This window comes from Castanea sativa, chromosome 3, assembly GCF_040712315.1.
Source record: "Castanea sativa cultivar Marrone di Chiusa Pesio chromosome 3, ASM4071231v1".
In the NCBI taxonomy this organism is placed as follows: domain Eukaryota; kingdom Viridiplantae; phylum Streptophyta; class Magnoliopsida; order Fagales; family Fagaceae; genus Castanea; species Castanea sativa.
In genome coordinates, this window is record NC_134015.1 from 11,105,848 (window position 1) to 11,116,323 (window position 10,476).

Sequence of the window (10,476 nt, forward strand, 5' to 3'; positions counted from 1 at the left end):
ATGAATATAACACTTTTCACAAAAAAAAAAAGAAAAAGAGCAATACACAAAAAATTTCACATATTTTTCACAACAAATAAGTTAGCAAATTTTTATTAGCTTTCATTTAGGTCTACCGCTAACATCACATTTTGATTTACCACTACCAATCTCTTACATCAACAGCTATGAAAAGTTTTGTCAATTTTTTTGTGTCTATAAATTTTCTGAACAATATAAAATTCTATGTGGTTAATTATAGTAATTTTGCATCTAAAACAAGATAATAAAATTTAAGTAACATTAATTTTTTTCCCAAAAAAGTCATATTTAAATATATAAAAAATCTCAAATCCATTTTCGCCTAAGGCTCCCAAATGCAGCAAGTCACTCTTCAATAAACGGTTTTATGAGTTGTCACGTAATAAAGTGGAGGAGATTTCTTCAAAGAAAACCTTTTGCCCCTCAAAATATTAGCCAAGCAAGAAGAAAATAATACAACGCGGTAGAATTTATTATCCTCTCATATTGTGAATGTTAAGTCTGCAATCGGACCACCGCATATCCTTGGTGCAGTGGTCACTCCACAAGTATAAATGTTTGTGGGGTGTGGGAGGCAAGGGCCGAGGTTCAAGTCTCTAGGAGGGAGCTTCACACACATATACATTTAGATTAGGCTAGATTAGAAATTCTATCTTGTAAAAAAAAAAAAAAAAAAGTCTGCAGTCGGAGTGGGTCATACATACAGCACACACCAAATAATAGGAAAATTGACTTGAGTAGGACTTTACGTAGCACTGCTTAGACAATTTTATTTGTCAAATGAAAAATATTCGATGCATGAGAGTTGAGCATAGAATTTGAACTTTGAAATAACTTTTACTGCTGCAGCAAAAGTGTGCAAGAATCCAAATATATTTCTTTTCTTTAGTATTGGTTTTATAATGCATTAGAATCTCTGATAACATGTTCATTTTTTGAGTTACACTGATTGCTAGTATAACTTGAAACCTTACCCTATATCTATAGAATACATAAAAAATGAAATATAATTATTTTTATTTGACTCCTTTTTTTTTGGGATAGAATTTTTATTTGACTCTTTCTCATGTAGCCATGTAAGTCTTTCAGATAAATTTTTATTTAAAATAGCCTAAATTTTTACATATCATCGTTATAATGTGTATATTATTAATTAGTATATACAATTTGTCTTTTTATAAGTCTTTGGTTTTTAATTTGGTCAATTACTCTTTCCTATGAGACCATGTAAGTTTTTGAAAAGCTCTCATTATAATATTTATTTATTTATTATTGCATTATTAGCTAAAACGAATTATATATAACTCACTATTATATTCAATAAATTAAACAACCCAGAACTAAACAAAACACGATTAAATTACATTTGATATTTCTAAAAAAATTCTAATTTAATTAAGTTGCATATTTTTTACAAATTCTAAACAAATAATAAAATATAAATCATTCGTAAATATTTTTCAATAAATTTTACCGTGCATAAAACAGATTAACAACTAGTTATTAATAACATTAATTATCCCCATGAAAATCTAAAAAATAAATATAAGCTAAGTAGTATATGTATAAAACATCACTATCCCCCAGCTTCACACGTCTGCATACCCAGACATGTCTGCATACCCAATGCTTCTGCGTCTGGTTGGGAAAATTGTGAACAGAAAGCTTGACAATATCCCAGCTCCTAAAGGCAAATTCATCATCAATGCATTCTCATCAGCTCCAGCTCCAGGAAAGAAACAGCTTTGCACATTGGAGTTGCTAAGAGCAAATACCGTGAACACCAACAACGATACAAAGGCATGAACAAAATCTATGAAGCTGAGTTTGAACCTGTTCATGTCCTGATGATCACGATCAATATTGTAGTTGAATAAGTAAAGGCCTTTGAACGTAGCGATTCCATATAAAAGCTTTCCGTCCTTGTTGATGAAGCTATCGGTGAATGTGGATAGCAAGCAAAAGATGGCGCAAAATACAATGATGCACGCAGTGAGGCACTTGTTGGAAAGTTGGCAAGAGCCATTGTTGGAGAATGAAGGTGTGAGCGCTTGAAACACAAGGACAGTGCCATTTGGTAGAAGGTTAGCAAGGTTGGCTACACTGGCTAGAGTCTTGTGGACAGGATGGTTTGAGCCACGGTTTGGTGGTGGGTGTGTTCGTGAAAAAGATGGTTCAGCCATGGAGGAAGAGAATTGTGGAATAATTAGCTTTGTATATATGTTGGATATATATATGATTTTGGTTCATGCATGCTTTATAAGAAGTTAGGAGTTTGGAGTTTGGATGGTATGTGCCTAATTAAGCTTTTGGACATGTCAAACATGTGGTGTTAAGTGGCCTTTTCAAGAGGGATATATAGCGTCATGAACTCCTATTTTGGCTTAATTTGTATGCCTTACGAAACACAAATGAAATATGAGTCATGCATTAATACATGAAGGAAAGCAATTTGTTTGCTTGTTCCTTCTCCCTAGACTTTACATCATCAACATGGATGGCCCTCCCTAATTATTTTGGTATAATTGATAAGGACATAATTATTGCTCAATTTTTTTATTTACTCAATATCCATTGTGCTATGATGGCATCATTCAGATTTCTTCAACTTCTTACCAAATTTGCACAATAGCTGGAAAAAACCATGAAAATTGGTGGTCTTTTGTCAAAGCCAATTTATTAGAAGTTAGGCTTTAGTTTTTTTGAAAAGAAATTAGGCTTTAGTTTAACATGTGGCGCGACACACTTTCAAAAAATATTTGATTTTCCTATCAATTTTTTTTTTTCTTCAATACGACTGAAAATTTTAATGGAATTGACAAAGTGCTTGTTACCAACATTTATAGAGTACAAGACTGCGTTTAAAACTAAAGAGGGACATTGCAGTAGTGTAGTATATACTTGAGGTGAAAAGGTACAATTTACTTAAAAAGATATTTAAACCTTAAATTTTTTATTGGGCTGTATTTATTTAAAAGGTAAAATACTATTTTAGTCCCTAAACTTTACCAAAAGTTAGTTTAATATGTCTCTAAACTTTAAAAAGTTATTTTTTTTTTCATCCTTTAACTTTGTAAAAAGTTTTTTTAGTAGTTTTGATACAAAAATATGGATGAAAAAGAACTCCATCTATAGTTTAAGGATGAAAAAAAAAAAACTTTGGTAAAATTTAATGACAAAAAGTAAAACATTTTCAATAGTTTAGGGACAAAAAATTAAATTTTCAATAGTTTAAAAATGAAAAATGTAATTTTAAAGTTTATGTACAAAAACACAATTAGAGACCAAAATAATATTTTACCCTTAGTTAAATTTTTTACAAAATAAATACCATTAAAAGTTAGGCAAAAAATACAAACAAAAATGTTGTCTCCAAAAATGTATTAGTTGACAGTCTTACACCAAAAACTTTTATTTTTCAGTCAAAAGTTGACATTTAGATTTTAGGTGTCACAATTTATTTACTGCATCACTCTGCATCTCAAGGTGGTCGATACCGTACCGGTACCAGTCGTACCGGCCAGTACATCGGTACCGATACACTTTTATTTTGTACTGAAAAAAATACCGGCCGTACCAGCCACATACCAGCCATACCGGCAAATTCCGGCTGTACCGGCCGTACCGGACCAAAACACAAAATGCTGTGTGTGTGTGTGTGTTTTTTTTTTTGTGTAATTGTGGCAGTTTTTGTCTCTAAAATAATCAATAATGAAAGTATTTTGTAAATAATTTCATTATTTCACCTAACATTTGATCTCTCCAATTCTTTTACTTAATTTGGATTTGGTGTTTGAATTAAGAATTCTATTTTCTTCTTTTTTAATTGTTTTACCTACATCAATTCTAATCTCCAGTTGATCTTTAAGTTGCTGTATCAATCAGTACACAATAATTAAAATGGAAGGTATTTATGAGACTAAAAGTTGAAGAGTCTGTGTGTGTATGTGTGTGTAAATAGAGATTTTGTATGTGTATATATATTAAATATATAAAATAACGGTAAATCCGAAACGGTACATCAGTATTGACCGGTATCCGAAATATATTGTACCAGCGGCCAAACCGGTACAGCCTCCGGTATGGTATTGACTTCCTTGATGCATTTACGCAACCAAAAAAAAAAAAAAGTTTTTTCACGACAACATATTATAACATTACAGATTCTCTCTTGTTTTCCCTAGTCATCAACAATCAGATGGACTACAGAAGAAACTCAATTCTCAAATGGTTTGCTAAATATCTTGTCTACTCCCAATGCCATGAAGTCAGATAATTGATGTCACTACCAGAGCCTAACAATGTGCATGCCTTATAAACTTTTATATGAGGATCCTTAAGAGAATTTCTAGCTGAAAGGTTCATGCTTTTGGAAATCGATGTTAATGGAGTTATCCTTAAGATTGTCCTGGTGTATTCTGGTCCTAATAAGACAATGTGTATAGGCATCAAATTATATGAATGCCTTCATTCTTTTCCCATTAATGTTAGCTTTCAAATGAAGTTGTGAACTGGGTTTAACTTATGACCGCTTGAAGAGGGAATGTGAATTGGAAAGCTATGAGGTTTAGAATCTTAATAGTAATTACATATGGTACGCTAAGCATCATTAATGATGATATACAACAATAGATGGATTTCTACTGTCATGGAGGCCTCAGTTTACCTCGTTGAGCGTGGGTTCATAGCTGTCTGTATTTCTTCAAGTGTTTGCCCCTTCGTCTCTGGTACTAGTTTTGTGACGAATAGAACAGTTAAGCCTGATATGCTTGCAAATATGAAAAATGTCCCTGATAAGAAGTGGAGTGAAATGTTCACATTAGGTAATGGACTGGAAGAAAGAGAGGGCTGGAGAGGATGGGAGAGGTATCACCTGCGGAGCTCCATTCCATTAAGAAGTTGAAAATGTAGGACACAATCCAAGAACAAAACCAGTTTACCAAAGACACTAGGCTTCCAGCTGATCCTTTCATGTTTAAGGGAAATATCTGATATAGCAATTCAACATTAAACAATAATATTTCATAGTAGACTAACTTTATAATATTTCATTAACAATATACAGAGTTCATGATTAATGAATTAATTAACCTCTGACATTATAAGCCATGGTATTCCTGCAAGCCCTAATCCAAATGATCCATTATATACCTAAAAGCAGAACAAAATTTTTCAGTATATGAAAAAAAAAAAAAGTTTGACAAATATGAAAGCCCAGAATTCTGCATAAACATTCATCAGAAATTAACAATTTCATTCCAGGATGCCTGATGCCCTTTACTCCACATTCTAATCAAGGGTGCCCTTTAAAGAAATTGGACAAATACATCTTTGTGTATATTTCTTTGGAGAACAGGGAAAAGTGACTTGCAAGTTTGAATTATGTTACCAATGTGCCAACAAACACCAACACAGGAGTGACCTCTTTCCACAATTGGTAGTCCTGATCATGGAAAAGATAAATTTTAGAAAATGACATGAGGTGAACTAAGAGTGTGCAAAAGAGAAGAGCATTGGGATTGGAAAGTATTCTAGGAGAAACCTGCAACAAGAATGATAACCCTGTAATCAAGCAACCTAAGCATGTTCCCACTGCTGAAACCTGTGTATATGTTAGCAGAAGTCAGAGTGGGCATTTTGTTCAACAATATACAAGCATGCGAATAGTGCTTCCTGATTGTACCATTAGAAGCGGTTTCCTTCCAGCTTTATCCATTATAATTACACTCAGTATGGATGTTGGAATCTACAAAGAAGATGTACATTTGCTTCAAATCACATCAAGTAAAACCGGCTTTGAAATTACAGTTTTTATAAGAACCTGAGCAACAGCCATTGCTGTAGTCCCAACCTCAGTTGAAAAACCTGCAATAAACAAGTGATATAAAGTTTTTGTATTATGTTCCCTAGTATCGACATCCCGATATATGGTGAAATATTTAAGAATCTTTCAATACCAGCTAATTTAAATATAGAACTTGCATAAAATACTATCCCATTAGCACCACCAAATTGCTGCAGTATCATTATCCCCACTCCAACCTGTAATTTGGCATGAGCTGAAGACAAATTAGATGTCATGGAAAGGCCACAACACTAGTTTTTGTTTGGAACACTCACAATTAGTGAATGAGCATATATCCTCTGGAACAAGTCCAAAAATCTACCCTCTGGAAGCTGTTGAAGGGCCTCTGTGTAATCCTGAAAGAAAAGAAGGCCAATCGTTTTTTCTTTGCATTTATACCAATGAAACTAAAGTGCATAATTAGAAATTGGAAATTTGTGTCTTTCTAATTAAAATAGTTCAAAATTTACTCTAATCTCAGTTGCTTCCTGAAAAATATCAGCATCTTCTCCCCTAAGGCGCCGTAGAGAAGCTTCAAAGTCTTTCTCTTCACCAAACTTTGCCTGTGTACAAAGTTCACATTCATCATTTAAACAACTCAAGTAAAACTTATTTTTTTTGCCTTGTGAATTGCAAGAATATGCTTCTGTTCTAATATGGTTCTTTATTTGTATTAACATACTTTTGGCTACAAAGCAGCCTGGTGTTATAGGTGTAACAAGAAGTTGTAGCTAAATATACTCTTCTGTTTTTATTTATTTAATTATTCATCCTTATAATACATCCAATAACCATGTTAAAATTAATTTCTAAGAGTTAAAAATCTTGACTCACCAGCCATCTTGGAGATTCTGGAATAAAGAATAGACCAACAAGCTGTGCTAGACTGGGAATAGTTCCTGCAAATAAATCCACTAAAAGCTAGTTGATAAAGCTACAATATTCAGCTTTCTACAAGAAAACAGTGGACTGAAATTACCTATGAGAGCCAATGTGCGCCAGTTTACAACAGTTCCAATAAAATATGTAAGCGCTAAGCCAACAGAAAGCATGAACTGTAGAGTAATCAATAGATATACACATTAATCATAAATATATTCACTAGAACAAATTCTTAGCGATTTTGTCATACCTGATGAGCAGTAGTGAAACCTCCACGAAGACTTTTGGGTGTTATTTCTGCTATATATACAGGTACCTATTTCTTAATGGAAGAAATATCTTTAGCTAACATATGAATGAGTAATGAAACATATATTTTGAAGTTGCAACAACTGCAATTACCACATAAGAAAGAAGCCCAACCCCGCAGCCTATCAGCAGCCTCCCAAGGTCAAGTGACCAAGCACCCTATGAAAAAACCAAAAACTGGTTAACAATATGAATTGACTCCGTGAATCTCCTAGAGTTTGATTAATTGAGATGCAATAGTCATTATTCTTGGTTGTTATGAGGCCTTACATCTGTTCATCAAAGATAAAATGAGAAATTTCCATTTATATTTCCTAGGCAAATAGGCAAATATATAAACATGTGATATGTGTTAGATGCAAGGTTCCTGAGAAAAAAGATGGCTTCTATAGACCTGATCCATTATATGATATTTTTCTCGATCTTAAAAGTTAAAGTTCAAAAATTAGATGCGACAAGTTTTAAGTCTTTCTGTCTCAAGTTGTTCATAGGAGACCACATGTGTTAATTTGAAAATCAGCATTTTCCTCCTGTCAAATGGAGCATAAATGGAACAATGGAATCACATAGGGTTACAAGGAAAACACAAAAAACCTTTGAGAACATTATTGCAAGCCATCCCACGACACAAGATATTTCAGATAATCCCATTGCCTGCCTCACAATCAAAACCAAAATTGAGAAGAACAGATGAGTTAATGAAGATGTTGCACCTAAAATCTTTTTATAGACCTAGACATGTAAAGGGGTTTAGCAGAAAATACCCATCTGCGGCCAAGGAGATCTGCTATCTTCCCACTAAATGTTGCACCCAACATTGCTCCAATTGTCATCACTGACCCAAATACCGAGAACTGCAAATAAGAATGTACAAAAGAATAAAAGAATTTGAAGCAAGAACTAGTTAATTAAATATATAATACCAGTTGAAGAAAAATCTAATTCGTTTGAATTAGATGATACAGCTTTTGACCTCAGTGTGACATAAGGTACAGACTTGTATTTCACCATATCAAGCAGCTCAAATATATACAGATTTGATCTATTAGTTTTAAAATACCGAATAACAAATTGATGCATTTAGCGTTGATATATTCGTTTGAAATACCAACTAATAAATTGCTATTGTCTTACTTTCAAAGTGATAAATTATGGCCATATAATGCAGTAAAACACTAAAAAGTGCGTTTTAAAGTTTATGGAGTTGCTAATGGCATTTGTTTTATAGAACACTACCTCAATTAACTTTATTTAATAACATTATACAACAAAACAGCTTAACTTATAGTACTAACTTGTATTTCCTGTGTGATAAGCATGGACAAAGGAAGACACCATCTGAGACCTTGACTCTAAGACCTCCATTACACTTCAAACATCTTATTTGGAAGAAAAAAACGAAGACCTTCTACTAGCACTCTTGAATGTTACATTACAAATGTGGTCTACAAACTTAAATCCAAAGCAAATTGGACTTCAGAAACTTAAAAAGAATTGCAATGAATGATAGTGAAGTATGAGAGTTTTTTAACAAAGATTAGACTAAATTGCACTTTTAAGTTTTAAAATTTTGGGTTGTTTTTGTCTTAGCCCGTTAAGTCTGAGATTTTTCATTTTGGTTCACTAGTCCACCGAGTTTAATTCTTGTTTCAAAATGGTCCTTCTATCCATCTCTGTGACTGATCTGGCCGTTGAGAGAGAGAGGACATTGTTTTGTTGGCACTTGAAGGCGATATCAAGTCATGGACATGGACGGAAATACCATTTTAACAAGGAATCAAAATTAACGTACCAATTGAAAAATCTCAAACTTAAGAGAACGAGACCAAAATAAAAGCAACTACAAACTTTAAGGATAAAAAATTGTAATTTAGTAATATCCCATTTAAAGTGTCTAAGCTGTGTTATACAATCAAAGGGTCCAATGTTATAGTTACTAAAAGATCTTGTACTTTTGCAATAGTAAGAAATGCCATAGAGATAGTGCAAAACATATATCATCATTACTTTCCATTTATCAAAACAAGTATTACTCACTACCTACCTGTGCCAAAGAGATGCCCAAGTCTTCCATGATTCCAGACATAGCTGGTGACGAATATCCAATCTGTAAAACAATTCATATCCATTGCTTTAGTTTTAAAATGCCATCCCTTTTTATTTGGATGCTTCATGGCATCTCTTTTGGTTAACAGTAACACAGTAATCCATAGTAATGATCTTTTGTGTATGATGAAACATAAGGTACATAGAAATAGGACCCATTATCTGAGGCCTTTTTAATGTATAAAATTAAAAAAATAAAAAGTATTGAATATGATTGGTTTTAAAATCTGAACACTTCTTGAATCATAAAATCTAAATTAAAATGTAATTTGTCCAACAGAAATTTTTCTGAGTTCACTTAAGTTGAATGATGATAGTTGGTCTTCTAAATTAGGACTTGGTTAAATGGAATACATTTTCATTTACAAGGCACAGAACTTCAAAAGGCTTTCTGCCATATACCAAAAGAACTACATTTAGGTCACACATGGCAGTTAGTACATTTACAGCTCCTAAATGATCCAAATGGGACAGGTTGGAAATTCATGCGAACCCCAAATACTAGAGATAAATTTGTTGCATGCTGCAATATATATTTGTGAAATTGAAGAAGGAAAAATCATAAAAGCTCAATTGATCTTGATTACAATTTATAAAAAATTTTAAAAAAATAAAATAAAAAAAAAACATAAACTTGCTATTCCTTTTTGGGCTTTGAAAGAATTATGACAATTGTACATGGGGCCGAATATATAATAAATTGGGCCTAAAGTGGTGCTCCAACCATCTAGCTGAGCCCAGAATGAAACCCAAAAATGTTAAATAAAATTAATACTAAGATTATAGTAATAATGTAATAATACTCACAGCAGCACCAAAAACATAGGATCCACAAACGGCAATGAAGGTGCTGAACACCACCGTAGCTGTGGCAGCACCGCCACTTTTCGCTGCGACATTTCTGCTGCTACTAACGCCATTAGTGTCGAGGTTTTCTTTAGCAAGAAGGGAACTTGTAATGTCTCTGTCTTCTATGTCTTTTCTCTCCATATCCTATTTTCTTTGGAAACAAACAGAACAGCTAGAAAGAAGAACAAGAAAAAAAGTCAAAGAACACGTTGGGAGTAGAGTGAAACAACGAGGAACATGCGTTAATATTATATTCTATTATGGTTGTTGTACCATAATTTCAGACCATTATTTAATCCACTAGTGGATAAACTATAGGACAAGAGTTAACCTTGATCATAAATTTAATTACAATGTATCCCCTTAATGCTGAGCCTATTGTAACAACTTAGTAGATACGGACTCTACGAACTAGTTTGCTAGACCACTCATTCAAGTTCAACCCATTCAAAGTATTGGGTAGC

General features: G+C 33.1%; 2 protein-coding genes across 3 annotated transcripts; both read right to left on the minus strand.

Annotated features, from left to right (window-relative positions):
• Window positions 1-1,610: 1,610 nt before the first annotated feature.
• LOC142628500 (protein DMP4-like) lies at window positions 1,611-2,204 on the minus strand. Its single transcript, XM_075802585.1, has one exon. The coding sequence runs from the start codon at window positions 2,202-2,204 to the stop codon at window positions 1,611-1,613; it is 594 nt and encodes a 197-aa protein (XP_075658700.1).
• A 1,982-nt stretch (window positions 2,205-4,186) lies between these two features.
• Window positions 4,187-10,213, minus strand: LOC142627119 (sugar transporter ERD6-like 5). 2 transcript variants are annotated; one of them, XM_075800918.1, is made up of 18 exons: window positions 9,971-10,213; window positions 9,102-9,164; window positions 7,822-7,911; window positions 7,652-7,711; window positions 7,151-7,216; window positions 6,999-7,064; window positions 6,846-6,921; window positions 6,701-6,765; window positions 6,337-6,429; window positions 6,142-6,222; window positions 5,979-6,063; window positions 5,843-5,886; window positions 5,705-5,767; window positions 5,564-5,623; window positions 5,411-5,464; window positions 5,113-5,172; window positions 4,895-5,009; window positions 4,187-4,811 (listed from the first exon to the last, which is right to left on the minus strand). In XM_075800918.1, exons 1-18 carry the CDS (start codon window positions 10,151-10,153, stop codon window positions 4,684-4,686), a joined length of 1,452 nt encoding a protein of 483 aa, XP_075657033.1. In that variant the 5' UTR covers window positions 10,154-10,213; the 3' UTR covers window positions 4,187-4,683. The 2 variants fall into 2 exon arrangements, 1 of the variants encoding a protein (XP_075657033.1); XR_012842769.1 differs by lacking the exon at window positions 4,187-4,811 and having other exon boundaries at window positions 4,930-5,009; window positions 5,393-5,464.
• Window positions 10,214-10,476: the final 263 nt, after the last annotated feature.

What these genes read in the sequence shown, in the direction of transcription:
- LOC142628500 (XM_075802585.1), bottom strand. Translation starts at nt 2,204, where the DNA reads ATGGCTGAACCATCTTTTTCACGAACACACCCACCACCAAACCGTGGC.
- LOC142627119 (XM_075800918.1), bottom strand. Translation starts at nt 10,153, where the DNA reads ATGGAGAGAAAAGACATAGAAGACAGAGACATTACAAGTTCCCTTCTT. An exon ending in TTGCAATAATGTTCTCAAAG is followed by an intron (nt 7,217 to 7,651) that starts GTTTTTTGTGTT and finishes GTTTTTTCATAG; the next exon opens with GGTGCTTGGTCACTTGACCT. An exon ending in TTCTATATTTAAATTAGCTG is followed by an intron (nt 5,887 to 5,978) that starts GTATTGAAAGAT and finishes TGTTTATTGCAG; the next exon opens with GTTTTTCAACTGAGGTTGGG.